The following is an 18,983-nucleotide window of genomic DNA, read 5'->3' as shown; positions in this document are numbered from 1 at the left end:
GAAGCAGAGGTATAAGTAAAAAGGGGATAGAGATTGTGTTGCAGGGGTCCTGCAATCATTGATATACAACACTAATAAAACACAAACACAAATATAAGTTTATGTAGAGCATCAGCACACACACACACACACACTCACACACACACACACACATATATATATATATTAGATTTTTTACAACCCCTGGTAAGCCCCAATTATGGGAGGAAGCTAACTGCTTCCATCATCTGTCAATTGGCCCGTCACAAGAGTCCATCACGACAGAAACCCAATATTTTTACTGTTGCCTTTGTTATATTTGTGTTTTTTTTAATTTGTGCTGATAAATAAATAAAGGGAGACTAGTATAGATCTATTTCAAGCTATTTAGCTCTCATCAGCTAGCCATACCCTTACTGGGATTTGAACCTGGGCTATATTACATATACAATATACATTGTATGTATACATATATACAATATATATACAAATGCACAAATACACACACACAGAATATGTATGTGTGCATGTATAATATGTAGACAGCACAATATATGAGATAAAATGTTAAAGTAAGGTAAAACCATGATAAAAATCACCATAATATGGCACCAGAGAGTCGCAATAGGATAGATGCTATAACTAATAAAGCACAACCACAAATATAAGTTTATGTAGAGCATCAGCATACACCACACACACACACACACACACACACTGTATGTGTTCCTGTATAATATGTAGACAGTACAATATACCAGAAAAAATATTTAAGTAAGGTAAAACCATGATAAAAATCAACATAATAGGGCACCAGAGAGTCGCAATAAAATAGATGTTATAATTGAACATCTAAGGAAGCTAACCATCTATGGCAGGGGTGTCAAACTCGAGGCCTGTGGGCCAGATCTGGCATGTGGGGTGCCTTAGATGCAGCCCGCGAGGCTGCCCTGGGAACAGTGAAGGATCGGTCCGCAGTGCCTCTGCCAGCAAAAACAGAACTAGGGAGGGAGGCGCTCGGCCCCCCATACGATGTCAGTGCATTGAGAGTTCATAACTGGAAGAGACATGGCAACTGGATCAGCCAATGAGGGGCTGTTTGGAAACTGAAACAGTATTTGCTGTGTGAGCGCCGAGGAGACAGCAAGGAGCCTGGGCGTGGCTTAGCTCAACTGTTCTGTACTAAAGCTCTGAGTCTGTGCAGAGCTCTAAACTAGTCTGTTGCTCTGAACTGAAACTGTTCTCTCCTCTGCCTGTGTTTGCTTGTATTTACTGCCAGGTTGGAAAACCTGCTTTTCGTATTGTATATTTACTTCATGTGTCCATATTATGTATAAAGAGACGTTAATGAATCCTGCTGAAACAGTTACCTGGGTGTGCTTTCTGGTTGTTGATTGCTGCAACAAACTCTGACTCAGGTGCCCCCAACACCGGAGGAGAGCCTTCTCTGTGGCTGCTCCGACCCTCTGGAACGAACTCCCCGTGGAGATTCGTACCCTCACCACCCTCCAGGCCTTCCGCATAGCCCTTAAAACCTGACTGTTCCGACAGGCCTGGGGCTAAAGACTCGCTGCCCCACTTCGAATGGTATGATTGTTGTGCTTTTAACTATGTATGGTTTTTATGTTTTTTGTTATTCTGTTTGTATTTCCCTTCCCTTTTGAGTTGTGAGCCGCCCTGAGTCCCTTCAGGGAAAAGGGCGGCATACAAATAAAATTAAACAAACAAACAAAACAAACAACACAAGTGATATTGAGCTGGCCACGCCCATCCTGGCCACCCCCCAACCCCTCCATGGAGGTCAAACACAACCCTGATGCGGCCCTCAATGAAATCAAATTTGACACCCCGGATCTATGGTATACCCTCAAGCAACCTTCTCTCCGAACAGAATGCTTAAAAGTCTGCACACTTGATGAGCAACACGGATATTGCAACTCTCACGGTCAAAAACTACACAGGCAGAAATTAGGAATTTGCAATCATTCACCAAGCCTTTCTGATCCCGAGTTATTTCAGAGCAATGCCTTCAGAGAGATGACCCATCTTAAAATAAGCAGGAGAAAGCTTGACTGAGGACAGAGTTTGTGAAGGCAGGGTTTGGGGGTCAGTACATTGGACTTGAGGCTCCATCTTAATAAACAGCTGAGCTAAACTTCAAAACCATCCATCTTCACTCTGAAATCCTCACAGCGGTATTTCGCAGTGGTTGTGGATCTGTTGTGGCCTGCCAGGAGCCAGCAGAGTTGGCAGCAGATTCGGACAGTGAGGAAGTGGTTGGGGAGAACATGGGGCAGTCCTAGAGTCTGGGGAAGCCTCTGAGGAGGGCTCTGTGTCGGAGGCAGAGAAGGGGCCAGAGCCGTATGCCAGTTATCAGCTGCCTTCAGAGTCAGTCATCAGTGAGGCAGGCGAACAGCTGGAGCCTGTTCCCAGTGTGTGCATGCACAGAGTTGCCAGACGAAGGGAACAGCTAAAGAACACAGGTTGACTTGGGAGTAAGGCCACAGGTGGACGATGAATGGCCCCTTCCCAGAGGAAATAAAAGAGGAGCGAAAGGGGAGTGGAATTTGCAGGAGACCATTAGTTCGCTTAATTGGTTCGTGACTCTCCGAGGCTCCTTAAGACCTGGCTAGCCCGTCAGGCCTGGGGATAAAGATAATCTGTCCCCACCTGAATGATGAATAAATGTTGCTTACTATTTTATTTTATGTATTGTTTTGCGTCTATTGTCTGTACCCCCCTTTCCTTATTTTATGTAAGTCACCCTGAGTCCCCTCAGGAAAAAGGGCGGCCTATAAATACTAATAAAATCTAAATCTAAAATCTAAATCCTTCCTAGGTTTTGTAGATCTCAGCTTGTCAGCTCTCCAAGCCAGATAAGGTCTGTGATTGTAAATCCTCTCTCGAAAGACTATGCTGGATGTGAATGAGCAGAATTCACCGTCAATTAATAAAAGGGGTTTTTGCTGGGACAAAAAGTTTGCTTGATGCTCTCGGGAAGCCTGCATCAGAACAGGATCACTAATAACATTAAACATGGTAGATCCTGAAAAAACTAATGTTCTACCTCTCCCTGATCTCCGCTGGCTAAAAGGAGTGGAGCAACTTGCTTAACAACCACCTTGCTTAGCGGCAGAAATTCTGTGGTCATCAGCCCTGATGGCATTACCCAGACGGGTAATATAACGTCTGCAAGAAAGCAACCAAGCTCAGAAATACCAAGGACCCCTCAGACCAAAGTTTTATTTTCTTATTTAAATTTTGTTTTTGATTTTACTTCAGTTTATGGCCCACCCAACTCCAGTGGACTTTGGAGATGACCAGCAGCCTTTGAGAATGGCAATATACCAGTGGTTTTTTTTTCAAGCTAGCCACACAAGATGCTACATTGGGAAGATCCTATAGATTTCCATACTAAACACCCCATCAAATATTCCCATGAGATTGGCTCTCAGGTAAATGTAAGGGCAATTCCTTCCTTAAATGTGTATTTCAAGCATTTTTCCTGGGGGCGAATGGAATTTGGTAGCAGGCGATTATTTGATCTAGTGATTAAAGCATCAGTCTAGAAGCTGGGAGACCATGAGTTCTAGTCCTGCCTTAGGCATGAAAGCTGATTGGATGACTTTGAGTCAATCACCAGGAGACAGGGAGTTCTAGTCTCACCTAAGCATGAAAAATGACTGGGTGACTTTAGGCCAGTGTTTCTCCGTGACCCGTCAAAACCGCGGTCCACTAAAGCGCACCAGATTAAAGCGCATACGTGACGTCATCAACAGCGCGACGAAAAAAATTAAAAATAAATTAAATTAAAATTAAAATAAAATTAAAGCAAGCCGATTCACGTAAAGGTAAGGGTTAGGTTTAGGGTTAGGGTTAGGGTTAGGTTAAGGGTTAGGGTTAGGTTTAGGGTTAGGTTAAGGGTTAGCGTTAGGTTTAGCGTTAGGTTAAGGGTTAGGGTTAGGGTTAGGTTTAGGGTTAGGTTTAGGGTTAGGTTAAGGGTTAGGTTTAGGGTTAGGTTAAGGGTTACGTTAAGCGTTAGGGTTAGGTTTAGGGTTAGGTTAAGGGTTAGCGTTAGGTTTAGCGTTAGGTTAAGGGTTAGGGTTAGGGTTAGGTTTAGGGTTAGGTTTAGGGTTAGGTTAAGGGTTAGGTTTAGGGTTAGGTTAAGGGTTAGGTTTGGGGGGGTTAGGGTAAGGTTTTCGCTTTAATTTTAAATTTACCACTCACAGCGCGATGTTTTCGTCGCGCTGTGATGACGTCACGTACGCGTTTTCGTCGAGCGCGCTTTATTCTACCGCGGTTTTGTGGTGGAACCGTGTTTCTCAACCTTAGCAACTTGAAGATGTCCGGACTTCAACTCCCAGAATTCCCCAGCCAGCGAATGCTGGCTGGGGAATTCTGGGAGTTGAAGTCCGGACATCTTCAAGTTGCCAAGGTTGAGAAACACTGCTTTAGGCTAATCACTAGGAGATGGTGAATTCTAGTCCTGCCTTAGGCATGAAAGCTGACTGGGTGACTTGGGGCCAGTCCCTCTCTCTCAATCCAACCCAATTCCCAGGGTGGTTGTAAAGAAACTAGGAGAAGGAAGGAATATTAGTTCTGTTCGGCAGCTTGAATTATTTATAAAATAATAAAAGCAGGAAAAAAATAAATACGAAATATAATTAAAATAAACAAATAAAATGCAGTCTCTGCCAGACCCTGTCTTAGATTTCATATGAAGAAATCCCTCCTTTCTTAAACTTATCTGTGTTTTTCACTCTGATTTTTCTCACACGGGAGTGAAAATTGTCCCCAATTCGCCCCCCTTCTCCTTCCTCTCCCTCCCCACAAGCCTTCACACTTTACACGTGTACACACTGACATGCGGGTGTGAAAACTGACCCAGGCACCTCCGTGTTAAGTCTGCCTGGCCAAACATCAGCCTGGCCTGTGAATTTCCTCACCGCCGTCACCCAACGCCTGGCTCTCTCCCGCCACCCACCCACCCAAATGCTTTCCACCAAATCCACATGGCCCGTCTGCCTTCTCTGATCTCCCTGGCATTTAAAAATGGAGATCCAATTTTCGGTTCCCCCTAGCATCGTTTTTTTTTCCCAAAAGGAAGGGACCCATAGACCCCTCGTGGCTCGCTCCGCCCCATAGTTTACAACCAAGTGTGGATAGCGTTGAGTTACACATCTCTCCCGATCCCTGTGATCTGCTTTGTCTGGTGTGACTTTATGAGCACACACATACGCACACACACACCCCACCGGCAAAGTAAAAGAAACAAAACAAGTCGGCTTGAAATCCGACTCGGCAAGCAACACCACCGCACCATCACTTCAAATATTTGTCTGACATTCAGTCAATCTTTACGGGCCACTGAAGCTTTGATTCTCAACCGCAAGAAAGCTTACAGCTTTTTCTCCAATCCAGACCACCACCACCCCACTTCCCCCCCACTCTCCCTTCCTAAATAATAAAATAGTTTTCTTTCCTAACTGTGGTGCATAGAAGGAAGCCAAGAAAGGGTCAACCACAAAGAGAAGAGAAAGGAGGGATGGCAGGAGAGAGAAAAAAAAACCCATGGACGACAAGAAGGAAAAGGTGCAGTTTTGCAGACGACTGAGAAATGACTTCGATGAAGAAGAAGGGAATGAACAAAAGCCCAGCCTAGAAGACAAAATGAAATATGTGTGTGTGTGTGTGTGTGTGTGTGTGTATCCAATTCAGACACATTTTATTCCAAATTAATGCCTATAGAATTAAGCATGCAGAGAGTAGTTCTAACTTTTAAGGTCTGCTAAGCATTGAGCTCATTTCTAAGCACAGCACAGCCCTAACTTCCACATTATTATTATTGTTTGTTTTATTTATTAATTACATTCTGCATGATTGTGATGGTCTATTTACCTATTTTTCTTATTCATTACATTTATAGGCCACCCATCTCGCTATCAATTATACAGTATGGAAAAACAACGATGTACCGTAATAATATATAATAATATCGTTGGTTTCTTTTTCATATTGTAAGGTTGACAGCAAGATAGGTGGCCTATAAATGTCAATCTTACAATATATATGAAAATAAAAACCAACATTATTATTATATATTATTACCGTATATTGTTGTTGTTTTCATACTGTATAATTGATATCGAGATGGGCGGCCTATAAATGTCAATCTTACAATATGAAAATAAAAACCAACATTATTATTATATATTATTACCGTATATTGTTGTTGTTTTCATACTGTATAATTGATATCGAGATGGGCGGCCTATAAATGTCAATCTTACAATATGAAAATAAAAACCAACGATATTATTATATATTATTACCATATATTGTTGTTGTTTTCATACTGTATAATTGATATCGAGATGGGTGGCCTATAAATGTCAATCTTACAATATGAATATAAAAACCAACATTATTATTATATATTATTACGGTATATTGTTGTTGTTTTCATACTGTATAATTGATATCGAGATGGGCGGCCTATAAATGTCAATCTTACAATATGAAAATAAAAACCAACGATATTATTATATATTATTACCATATATTGTTGTTGTTTTCATACTGTATAATTGATATCAAGATGGGTGGCCTATAAATGTCAATCTTACAATATGAAAATAAAAACCAACGATATTACATATTATCACTGTATATCGTTGTTTTCATACTGTATAATTGATATCGAGATGGGCGGCCTATAAATGTAATTAATAAGTAAAATGGATCCAATAAACAACCATTATAGTGCAGAATATAATCTTATAATGATATAATAATAGCAGTACTTGTTTCTTCGGTTGTTTATGTTACCCGATTTACAGGATTCCAGGCGAGGGAATCCAGTTGAAGACATTCCCTAAATTAATTCGAAATTAACATGAAGGGAAAAAAAATTCACACCAACAAGAAGAAAAGGAAAAAAAGAGGCAGCTGAGGATACAACATCGACAATAATTAATCATGTCTCACAGTTTCCAGATTGTCCCATGCTGGAGAGAATTGTTGTTGATATTGGCGCGGTTGTTATTATGATAATGTTTTACTTTTACTGCTGGTATCCCTTCGAACCAGTGTAAGTGTGAAGGGTGATAAGTGATACGGGTGATAAATTTGGGGAGAACGTGTGGATTGACTGATGAGGAATGTGTGATAGTTCAACAGGGATTCCCAATTTGGAGGTGCGATAGTCGTAGTCGCAAAACCCCACTCACAATTCGTCCTTAACGTATTCACAAATCTATCCTCACTTTATCCTTAACGTAAGGGGGGTATCCTTAAATTTATCCTTAAATTATACAAAAGAGATGAAGGAAACTTTCCAGAAACCAGGAAAGGAATTTGGGGTGGAAGGAGGTATTTAAACTCTTCCAGTCCCCTAAAATAAATCCCTGGGATGAAAATATCACATCTTAAAGCTTTTCTTTTTTTTGGTATAGCTTTGCTCTCGAGATTCTAGGATAACGACAGAAAGTCTAAATCATCTCCTCCCGGATTAAAGAGAGAAGGGTTCAAATCACTCTCTGAGCGTTAAAATCACTGCTTGATCTATGTTATAGGTTCACTGTCAGAATAAAATGGAATATCCCAGATAAGCCGTCCTGAGCTCTTAAGGTGGGTGAGGGAGAAGAAAAAAAAAAGAGAGCAAAAGAGGTTATAAGTGTGAAGAATAAATGTATCACAATAGCAACTATAGCTATTGTGCGCTTAGGAAATTCTAGATTTGGGATTTAATATTACAACATAAAGTGTCCTTTCTTGATTTAAAAAAAATACATAGTAATTTAACATTATATATAAAAAGTAAAGGTTTCCCTTGTCCAGTTTTGTCCGACTTTATTATATGTAATAATGAAACCTAATTTAATGTGTCCTCTTGATAGAAATAAATAGGAACTTCATGTGTGATCTCTCCCCATTATTTATTTATTCCAACATTTCATACTGATGCTTCCCCCCCCCCCCTTTCCAAAAATATTTTCCCCCTCCCAGGGCAACACGCAATATTTTAAAATATGCACTTTACTTTAAAAAACAATAAAAATATGATTTTTTTTAAAAAAAAATCCCCATTGCTGGTGAGAAAGACGCAGCATGTCAAAGAGAGCAGGGATAAAATGAGATATGAGCATCAAAGCCATGTAAAAGAATTGAAAATGAAGCCCTTGCTTAAAAAAATAAAAATTAAAAATCAAAGAAATTCAAATCCCTGGGGGGCAAAACACCCCAAATGGCCTTGCGGCTAGAAAGATAAAGAGATGGTGGGTAAAATTAGGTGTGATTTATTAGGGAGGTTTTCCAGAAAGCAGGAGAGGTTAGTAGGAAGAAGGAGTGAATTCTAGATATTCATCTCATGTGGCCCAAATAGAGAATAAACTTAGAATCTTAAATCTTAAGGCCTTCGATGATCCAAAAGAGTGATTTCCAACCTTGGCAACTTCATGATGTGCAGACTTCAACTCCCAGAATTCCTCTGCCAGAATGCTGGCTGAGGAATTCTGGGAGTTGAAGTCCATGCAAAGTAAAATTATATTCCCAAAGCCAAGGTTGGGAACCGCTGTTTTCAAGCTCTGTGTCAGATGAACTACTGAATTTTATTACTCTATCAAGCTTGCAGATTTATTAACATCCCTGATCTTGTTAATGGATTAGCAAAATCTTGATTTTGGAGTCTTCCATTCAAATAATGGTATTTATATTTAGGGACATCAATGAAAAATGTCCCTAAACACTTGAAAGATAAATATTTGAATATTTATTTGGATATTCTAAATATTTGAAAGATAATTTTCAAAGGTAATGTGGAAGATAATTGTTTGGAGAGCTAGTTTGGCCTAGTCGTTAAGGCAACATATAGAAGCCAGGCGACAGGAAATTGTAGTCCTGCCTTCTCCGGGAAACCCGGATAGATGATTTTGGGACAATCACTAGGAGACGGTGAGTTCAAGTCCTGCCTTAGGCATGAAAGGTGTATGGGTGATTTTGGGACAATCACTAGGAGATGGTGAGTTCAAGTCCTGCCTTAGGCATGAAAGGTGGATGGGTGATTTTGGGACAATCACTAGGAGACTGTGAGTTCAAGTCCTGCCTTAGGCATGAAAGGTGGGCTGGGTGATTTTGGGACAATCACTAGGATACGGTGAGTTCTAGTCCATGAAAGTCGGCTGGGTGACTTTGAACTAGTCACCCTCTCGCTCAGCCTAACCTACCTCACAGGTTCTTGTAGGGGAAATAGGAGGGAAATTAGGTGTGTTTACTGCCTTGAGTTACTTAAAAAGTAATGGAAGTGCAATTTAAAAAAATTAATAAATATAGGTAGTTCTCGATTTACAACAATTCATTTAGTGACCGCTCAAAGTTACAACGGTGCTGAAAAAAATGACAGTTTTTCACACTGACGATCCCAATGGTCACATGATCAAAATTCAAATACTTGGCATCTGACTCACATTTACGACAGCTGTAGTGTCCCAGAGTCATGTGACCTCACTTTTGTGACCTTCTGACAAGCAAAAGTTAACGGGCAAGCTAGATTCACTTAACAACCGTATTATTAATTTAATTGCTTCAATGATTCGCTTAACAACTGTGATAAAAAGGTCGTAAAATGGGAGCAAAACTCACTTAACCACCGTCTCACCTAGCAACAGAAATGTGGGGCTCAGTTGTGGTCATAACTCAAGAACTGCCTGTATTTCAAGGGAGGATGTAATTCAACTTAGTGACTGTATGATTAGAAAGAATATCGCCTTTTGCAACCTTCTAACAAGCAAAGTCACGGGAGAAATCCGATTCCCTTAACAACCGTGTTACTAATGTAACGGGATTTGCTTAACAACTGTGGAAAGAAAGGTCGTAAAACGGGCAAAATTCACTTAACAAATGTCTCACTTAACAGCACAAATTTTGCAAAAATTCTGGAATGTGCAGAGATGGATAGGTCAACCCTAAAAATCAAGGAAAAAGATGATTCAGATCATTTTACAACAAGGGAACTATTTTTCAATTGGTTAAATGACAGGTATTGAGGTTGGAGGAATGGAATTAGGTGAAATATGGTCGACATGAGAAAGAAAAACATGAGTAAATATCTTGATGGTTGTATAATCGATACTATAATGGAAGATAGTATAGTACGTGTTGTAAAGATGATAGATATTATCGCATATTTATTTATATTTATATATTATATATATATATATATATATATATATATATATATATATATATATATATATATATATATATATATATATATATACACATACATACATACATACATACATACATACATACATACATACATACATACATACATACATATATATATATATATATATATATATATATATATCCACCCTGTGTGTGCACTGCTAAGAATGACATCTTTAACTGGTAAGACTGAAAAGGAGAAATAGGAAGTATTTCTTAGGAAGTATCAGCCTCGTATGAGTAGGACTTAAAGTCTGGACCAGAGATGGTATTCAGCAGGTTCTGACCAGTTCTGGAGAACCAGTAGCAGAAATTTTGGGTAGTTCGGAGAACCAGCAAATACCACCTCTGGCTGGCCCTGCCCCCATCTATTCTCTGCCTCCCGAGTCCCAGCTGATCAGGAGGGAATGGGGATTTTACAGGACCCTTACCCTGCCACGCCCACCAACCCATGCCTGCTGAGCCACTGGTAGTAAAAAATTTTGAATCCCACCATCAGTCTGGGGTCTATATCATCAAATGCGGAAGACCGATGTTATTCTGAAAAGTTTATTGACATGTTTTGACTTCTCCTATGAAGAAAAGTCTAGAACTTTAAATCTTGTTTTGAGTTAACCTGCTTGATATTTCTAAAAATTCTTTTTAAATTCTGCAAAACTTTTCTTAATGTGAAAGTCTTGGGATTTGAGTCCCCATCCCAAAATCATGGGCCTTGAAGTCTCCTGACCATAAAGGGCCGTTGTTTGTTTGTTGGGGTCTTCTAGGATTTGTTGAAGCCTTCTAGGCCAAAAATGGAGGGGTGGAGGGTGCTGAGAAGAAAGAAAGAAAGAAAGAAAGAAAGAAAGAAAGGAAGGAAGGAAGGAAGGAAGGAAGGAAGGAAGAGAGAGAGAGAGAGAGAGAGAGAGAGACAGACAGACAGACAGACAGAAGGGTGAAAGAAAGAAAAAGAAAGAAAGAAAGGGAAGGAGGGAGGGGAAAAGGAGAGGAAGGAAACCTGGCACTAGACGCAGCTTCGGAGGATAACCCAGAGCTGGAAGGGACCTGGAGGTCATCTAGTCCAACCCTGCTCCAGCAGGACACTCTTAAAGTGAGTTTCTGTCTTTTGATCCCCCCAGTTACGTGACTTCATAGTCACATGACCCTCACCAAGCCACGCCCAAGCCACGCCCACTGAACCGGTAGTAAAACTTTTTAGGTTTCACCACTGTTTTAACTAAATAATAAAACTTAACCCTTAACCACAGACCTGAGGTCATAGTGACTCCAACAGTTTTCCAAATTGTTCGGAACACCCCCATTTTTAGAAATGGACCGTTTCGGTTGCGAATAGAATTTATAAAATTTGTTAATTTGACCCGTGAATGAAAATTGTCAGTACCCAAAGTAAATTTAACAACATATCTCACCTATTGTTTTCATAGATTGAGAAAATTGTATGAGGGGTCATTATAACCTCGTGTCTGTAATAGCGTAGCTGAAACAGTACGTCTGTGGTTAAGAGTTAGAATCCCTTATTTCCTGGTGTGGTTTGTTTTTTTCCCTGCATACAATAAGAACCAATTGCCTCGGCACTTTATCCCTGCCCTGATCCTGGACCAAATGGAGTCCCGCAGCACTTTTTCTGAATGGCAACTTTTATTAACAGCTTCGGTGAGCTGCGTTTCATTTAATCCAATGCATAGATTGGCTCGACGGGTGAATGCCTCCGATGAAGCCGGCTGCAGCTCACAAAAGCCGCTGCCTTTTCATAAAGTTGGTTAGTCAGACAACCTACCGTGGGACTCCGTGTTCTATTTTGTTAAAATATAATGACGATTATGTTCTCCCTCCCTTTTGGAAAAACCTCTGCTTTTTTTTTCTTTTTCTTTTTTTTGTTATCATAAAATAAGCTGCTCTATAGAGCAGGGGTATCAAACTTAAGGCCTGCGGGCCTGGGGTCCTTAGATCCGGCCCATGGGGCTGCCTGGAAACAGGGAGGGACCGGCCTGCGGTGTCTCTGCTAGTGAAAACGGAGCTCGGGAGGGCCGTGTGCAGCCCTCCCGCGCTCCGTTTTCGTTGGCAGAGGGTTGCAGGAGGCCGTCGCAGCCGAAAACGGAGCTCGGGAGCCCGTTTCACTGGCAGAGCTCTCAGGCCACCACAGGCGCCCCCGATACAAGTGACATCGAGCTGGCCACGCTCCCTGGCCATGCCCCCCCCCACCCGAGGTCAAACGTAACCCTGATGCGGCCCTCCATCAAATCAATTTTGACACCCCTGATATAGAGGGTCCTTGGAGCCGAGGTGGCGCAGTGGTTAGGGTGCAGTACTGCAGGCCACTTCAGCTGACTGTTATCTGCAGTTCAGCGGTTCTAATCTCACCGGCTCAAGGTTGACTCAGCCTTCTATCCTTCCGAGGTGGGTGAAATGAGGACCCAGACTGTGGGGGCGATACGCTGACTCTGTAAACCGCTTAGAGTGGGCTGAAAGCCCTATGAAGCGGTATATAAGTCTAACTGCTATCGCTATTGCTATTGGTGCTCTCTGAGCTTGGATGTTTTCTTGCAGACATTTCACTACCAAACTAGGTAACCTCATCAGTGTTGGTAGGGAGTGGGGTTTGCCCTCATTTTATATTTTGGTGGCTTGCCCCGCCAGTGGGAGTAGGCGTAGCCTTGGAGAGTCTTTGGTTGGGCTGTTTACTGTTAGCTTGTCTGGGATATCTTGAATGTTGGCCTAACAATGGTACAATACCAAGATTAACATTTGACCAATACTCAAGAAGTAAACAACACCCCAAAACAAGCTCAAACAGTTCAACCAAGGAACCCCCAAAGCCATTTGCTCCCCCACTTAAAACAGTGGTGAAATCGAAAAAGTTTTACTACCCGTTCTGTGGGCGTGGCTTGGTGAGGGTCATATGACTATGTAGTCACGTAACTGGGGGGATCAAAAGACAGAAACTCACTTTAACAATGTCCTGCTGGAGCAGGGTTGGACTAGATGACCTCCAGGTACATACCAGCTCTGGGTTATCCTCCGAAGCTGCGTCTAGTGCCAGGTTTCCTTCCTCTCCTTTTTCCCTCCCTCCTCCTCTTTCTTTCTTTCTTTCTTTCTTTCTTTCTTTCTTTCTTTTTCTTTCTTTCTCTTTCTTTCACCTTTCTTTCTCTCTGTCTGTCTGTCTATCTGTCTCTGTCTGTCTATCTGTCTATCTGTCTCTGTCTGTCTGTCTGTCTCTCTCTCTTTCTCTCTTTCTTTCTTTTTTTTTCTTTCTCTTTCTTTCACCTTTCTTTCTCTCTGTCTGTCTGTCTATCTGTCTCTGTCTGTCTATCTGTCTATCTGTCTATCTGTCTCTGTCTGTCTGTCTGTCTGTCTCTCTCTCTTTCTTTCTTTCTTTCTTTTTTTTTCTTTCTCTTTCTTTCACCTTTCTTTCTCTCTGTCTGTCTGTCTATCTGTCTCTGTCTGTCTATCTGTCTATCTGTCTATCTGTCTCTGTCTGTCTGTCTGTCTCTCTCTCTTTCTCTCTTTCTTTCTTTTTTTTCTTTCTCTTTCTTTCACCTTTCTTTCTCTCTGTCTGTCTGTCTATCTGTCTCTGTCTGTCTATCTGTCTATCTGTCTCTGTCTGTCTGTCTGTCTGTCTCTTTCTTTCTTTTTCTTTCTTTCTCTTTCTTTCACCTTTCTTTCTTTCTGTCTGTCTGTCTTTCTCTCTCTCTCTCTCTCTCTCTCTCTCTCTCTCTCTCTCTCTCTCTCTCTCTCTCTTCTTTCTTTCTTTCTTTCTTTCTTCTCAGCACCCTCCACCCCTCCATTTTTGGCCTGGAAGGCTTCAACAAATCCTAGACGACCCCAACAAACAACCAATCAGGAGACCATAACAGGGCCATATAAAATGAGAACAAGCCCCACTCCTACCAGCACTGATAAGACAGTAAGGTAATGAAATGTCTGCAAGAAAACAACCAACCTCACAGAAACACAAAGACTCTTTCATTTTAAGCCCTGAGCTACAAATATCGATAATCTCTTATATTATTATTATTATTATTTTTAAAAAACCCTCCAGTTCGGGTTTTCCGTTACATGATCCAGTGCAAACTTTTTAAGTCTGTCGAATGTAAAATCCCTTCTCTTGCATTCCAGCTCTGAGTCGGAAATTGGATTCAGCAGCTGAAACGAAGCTTTCTCATTCAATGATTTTCACTGACTTCCCCTCTGTTCTCCTGTGACTTTCTTAATTATTTTGGCTTTTCTGCCTTCGCAAAGGCTTCATCCCACCCCTTCGACGCTGTTCCATTGTTCGAAGGGGAGTTTTGGATGGCACATTAATTTGGGAAAGGGAAAGGATGTTGTTTAAGCAGAGGCAGACCTGTCAGTCAGTGTCAACTTCCCTTTCTCAACCTCGGCAGTTTTAAGAAGTCTGGAACCTCAAGCAATGCCGGCTGGGGAATTCTGGGAGTTGGAGTCCAGACTTCTTAAAGTTGCCAAGGTTGAGAAATACGGCTATACAAACGATACTGAAATAAATGTGAGAGGGATAACCATTGAAATACGAGCCAGCCGTGTGCAGCAGCTGCCAAAAAAGCCAACACAGTTCTTGGCTACATAAACGGAGGGATAGAATCAAGATCACGTGAAGGGTTAATACCACTTTATAAGGCCTTGGTTAAGGCCACACTTGGAATACGGCATCCGGTTTTGGTCGCCACGATGTAAAAAAAGATGTGGAGACGCTAGAAAGAGTGCAGAGAAGAGCAAGAAAGATGATGAGGGGACTGGAGGCTAAAACATATGAAGAACAGTTGCAGGAACTGGGTAGGTCTAGTTTAATGAAAAGAAGGACTAGGGGAGACATGGTAGCAGTCTTCCAATATCTCAGGGGCTGCCACAAAGAAGAGGGAGTCAAGCTATTCTCCAAAGCACCTGGGGGCAGAACAAGAAGCAATGGAGGGAAACTAATCAAGGAGAGCAGCAACTTAGAACTGAGGAGAAATTTCCTGACAGTTAGAACAATTAATCAGTGGAACAACTTGCCTCCAGAAGTTGTGAATGCTCCAACACTGGAAGTTTTAAAGAAGATGTTGGATAACCATTTGTTTGAAACGGTATAGGGTTTCATGCCTAGGCAGGGGGTTGGACTAGAAAACCTCCAAGGTCCCTTCCAACTCTGCTATTGTATTGTAAATAGGCCAGAGGTTTGTGTCAAGAAAAGAACATGGCTGGAAACTACCATATTTTTGGGAGTATAAGATGCACCTTTTTCCCACAAAAAAGAGGGTGAAAATCTGGGTGTGTCTTATACACTGAATACAGCATTTTTGGCCCACTGAAACCCTGTCCCGGTGCATCTCGTTTTTTGCGAAAATGGATGTGCAGAGGGTTTGGGAGGCCTGCAAAGTGCTCCTAGGGGCTGAAGAGGGCAAAAATGAGCATAAAACAGGCCATTTTATGCTCATTTTTGCCCCCCCCAACCCCCAGGAACACTTTGCAGGCCTCTAAAACTCTCTGTGTGCCCCGTTTTTCACAAAAAATGGGGTGTGCAGAGGGTTTGGGAGGCCTGCAGAGTGCAAACGTTGTTTTTTTTTTAAAATACCTCTTCAAAATTTTTGTGTGCCTTATACTACGGTGCATCTTATAGTCCGAAAAATATAGTATGACGAAACAACACATACCCTTTCCCCCCCAAAATAAGAGCTTCCCAGATAATAAGCCCAATCAGGCTTTTGAGTGCATGCACTAAAATAAGACCTCCCTTGAAAATAAGACCTCCCCTAAAATATTTAACCACATGCAAAGCCGGTCCCCGCCATTTCCTGGGGAGGAAAATCAGAGGAACGTGTCCCACATGCACCTGCCATCCACGCGGAATGGCATCGTGGAGGCCACTCCTGCATACTCTAGCTACCGTGGCCCTTCTCTTAATAGCGGCCGCAAAAAGTGGGATAGGCCCAGTGTTCTAGCATCTAGCTGGCAAGAGTGTGCCAGAAACAGAGACAGAACTTCTGGCCCTCTCTGGATCTGCTTGTCCATGGGCCGAGATTAAGCGGCCTCCTACACCTCAAAAATAATAAGACCTCCCCAAAAATAAGGCCAAGGGCTTACTTCAGGGTCAAAAGTAAATAAGACCCTGTTTTGTTTTCAGGAAAATACGGTAGACTTGAAACCTGAGATATTTCTGTTGGGCATTTTACCAGCAAAGTATAAAAAAAGGTAATAATACATATTTAATTCTACATATTTTAACAGCAGCCAGGATCATATGCTCACAATACTGGAAAAGGGGAGAAATCCCTCCTGATGAAATTATAATTAAAAAAATATATATTGGAGTGAGCAGAAATGGATAGGTTAACCCTAAAAATCAAAGAAAAAAGAAGACTCGGAATATTTTATGACATGGGAATCTTTTTACAAATGGTTAGTTGATAGATATAGAGGTTAGACGAGTGGATTCGTGTGAAAATAAGGACTACATGGGAAAGAGAAACTGATTAGTAAATTCATTGATGGTTATATAATTGATGTCTATATGGAAGATAGTATACTTTTTAATAATGATTGATATTATCTAATGTATGTTTTTATGTTGATAAGATGATGGTGATTATGATGATGTTTACATTTTGAACACTTTGGATACCGAGAAAACAAACTTTTCAATATAGAAATGGATCTTGTGGTATAAACACAATAAAACATATTATTTAAAAAAGAGGAAAAGAACATGTTTTGTGCTAACAGATTGTTTCTCTGATAAAGGAGAAAAATCTAAGTCCCAAAGGAATGCTACCATTGGGCTTTGGGTCAACTATGCTATCTGCAAGTCCACACAACTGTCACACATATTCCGAGATAGACTGCCTGTGACTCTGGGAGCTCTACTTAGCTCTGTAGAAAAATGGAATCTACACATATTTATTTTCTTGAGCTACCTTATTTTTCGGGCTGTAAGATGCACCGGTGTATAAGACGCACCAAGATTTCGAAGAGGTAAGTAAGAAAAAAAAGTTTTTGTCTTCCCCAGCCCCCAGGAACACTCTGCAGGCTTCAGCAGGGCTCAGGGAAGGCAAAAACACCCCCATTTTTCACCATAACGGGGGCATTTTTCCACTCTGCCTGCAGAGTGGTACTGGGGAGTGGGGGAAGGCAAAAACACCCCGTTCCCCCTGCGTTTTTGACAAAAATGGGATGTAGGGGGCGGGCATTTTTGGGAGGTCAAAAATGGCTGTATTCGGTGTATAAAACGCACCAACATTTCCACGCTCTTTTAGGGGGGGGGGGGAAAGGTGCATCCTATATTCCGAAAAATACGGTACCTTTTTTTTATTGCTGTACAGTATAGTTGTTTTTACTGTTTGCCTTTGAACTGTGCAAAACAAATAAAAACTGTATGCAACACTCAGTGTGTGTTTGTAGATGATTATTGCACAATCAGGGAACTAAAGTCCTCAAGATCTAAATAATGCATAAAATTATAAACGGCCTCATCCTTTCCCAAAAGTTCCCTTTCTCATCACCGTTCTTAAGGGAATCACTGCAGTTGTTAAGTTAGTGACACAGTTGTTAAGTGAATCTGACAAAAATGGGATGTGGGGACTGGCGTTTTGGGGAGGCCAAAAATGCCGGTATTTGGTATATAAAACGCACCAACATTTCCACGCTCTTTTGGGGAGGGGAAAGGGGCGTCTTATACTCCGAAAAATACTTTAATCTTGTCAGCTCTTCTAAACTGGGGCTCGGTTCCACCAACACCGTGGCAGGTAAGCCAAGTTTCTTTTTGTCACCATTTGAACCAGGGGTGGGTTTCTCGCCCCGTTCCAACCGAACCGGTTGGAACGGGGCCGGCGGCGTCCTCGTGCACGCGTGCAGTGCACGCATGCGTACTAGCATCTGTGCGACGCTCCAGCTGCTCCTGGAGGATCGCCCAGGTGCTGTATGCGTCCTGCGCATGCGTGGAAGCGCAGAACTCATCAAAACCGGGTAAGGAGCGCGGGCGGGCGGGTGGGCCCTTCGCCGTTCCCGGAAGTTACTTACTTCCGGGTTCGCCAACCAACCGGTTCGCGGGGACCGCCGCGAACCGGTCGAAACCCACCCCTGGTTTGAACCCAAGATCTACCTCAGATACCTTGGATCAAGCCAAGCAGAATCTGCTGGGATGAAGATCTTCCCAGCTAAGAAAAGGCCTCACCTGAGTGCAAACTGTTCTCTTTGGCAGAGTTGCTGTTGTTCAGGTAATCTTCTTTGCAGACAAATTTGTTCTCGTCGATGATGTAAAGTTCCTCGCCGGTCGACAGTTGCTTGTTGCACATCATGCAAGTGAAACAGTTCAAATGAAAAACTTTGCTCCTGGCCCTCCGGACCAAATCACTCGGAGAGATGCCCTGCGCGCAGCCAGCACACTTCGTACCAAAACACCTGGATGATGGAAGGGAACAGGGGGGAAGAGAAAGAGGGAGGGAAGAAGGAAAAGGGAGGGTGGGAGGAAAAGAATGGAAGAGAAAGGGGAGGGAAGGAAGAGAAAGAGGGAGAAAGAAAAGGAAAAGAATGGAAGTTGGAAGGAAAGAAGGGAGGAAAAGGGAGGGAGGAAGGAAAAGAATGGAAGAGAAAGGGGAAGGAAGAGAAAGAGGGAGAAAGAAAGGAAAAAATGGAAGTAGGAAGGAAGGAAAGAAGGAAGGAAAAGAGGGAGGGAGGAAACGGAAAAGGAAAGAAGGAAAAGAGAAGAAAAAGGAAAGAGGGAAGGAAAAGGAAGGAAAAGGGAAGGAGGGAGGAAACGGAAAAGGAAGAAAGGAAAAGAGAAGAAAAAGAAA

General features: G+C 42.0%; 1 protein-coding gene across 1 annotated transcript in view; it reads right to left on the bottom strand.

Annotated features, from left to right (window-relative positions):
• The window catches only part of LHX1 (LIM homeobox 1), an 81,439-nt gene that overhangs the window by 43,874 nt on the left and 18,582 nt on the right, over positions 1-18,983 (bottom strand). The window contains exon 2 of the mRNA XM_087719064.1: positions 18,365-18,591. Within this exon, the coding sequence (XP_087575190.1) occupies positions 18,365-18,591 (227 nt within the window). The remainder of the gene's footprint in view (positions 1-18,364; positions 18,592-18,983) is intronic.

This window comes from Thamnophis sirtalis, unplaced genomic scaffold (assembly GCF_051295495.1).
Source record: "Thamnophis sirtalis isolate CommonGarterSnake01/CBP01778 unplaced genomic scaffold, rThaSir2_p1.2 scaffold_6, whole genome shotgun sequence".
In the NCBI taxonomy this organism is placed as follows: Eukaryota; Metazoa; Chordata; class Lepidosauria; order Squamata; family Natricidae; genus Thamnophis; species Thamnophis sirtalis.
The sequence above is the reverse complement of the archived record's forward strand: the minus strand, read 5'-3'. Positions and strand labels throughout refer to the sequence as shown.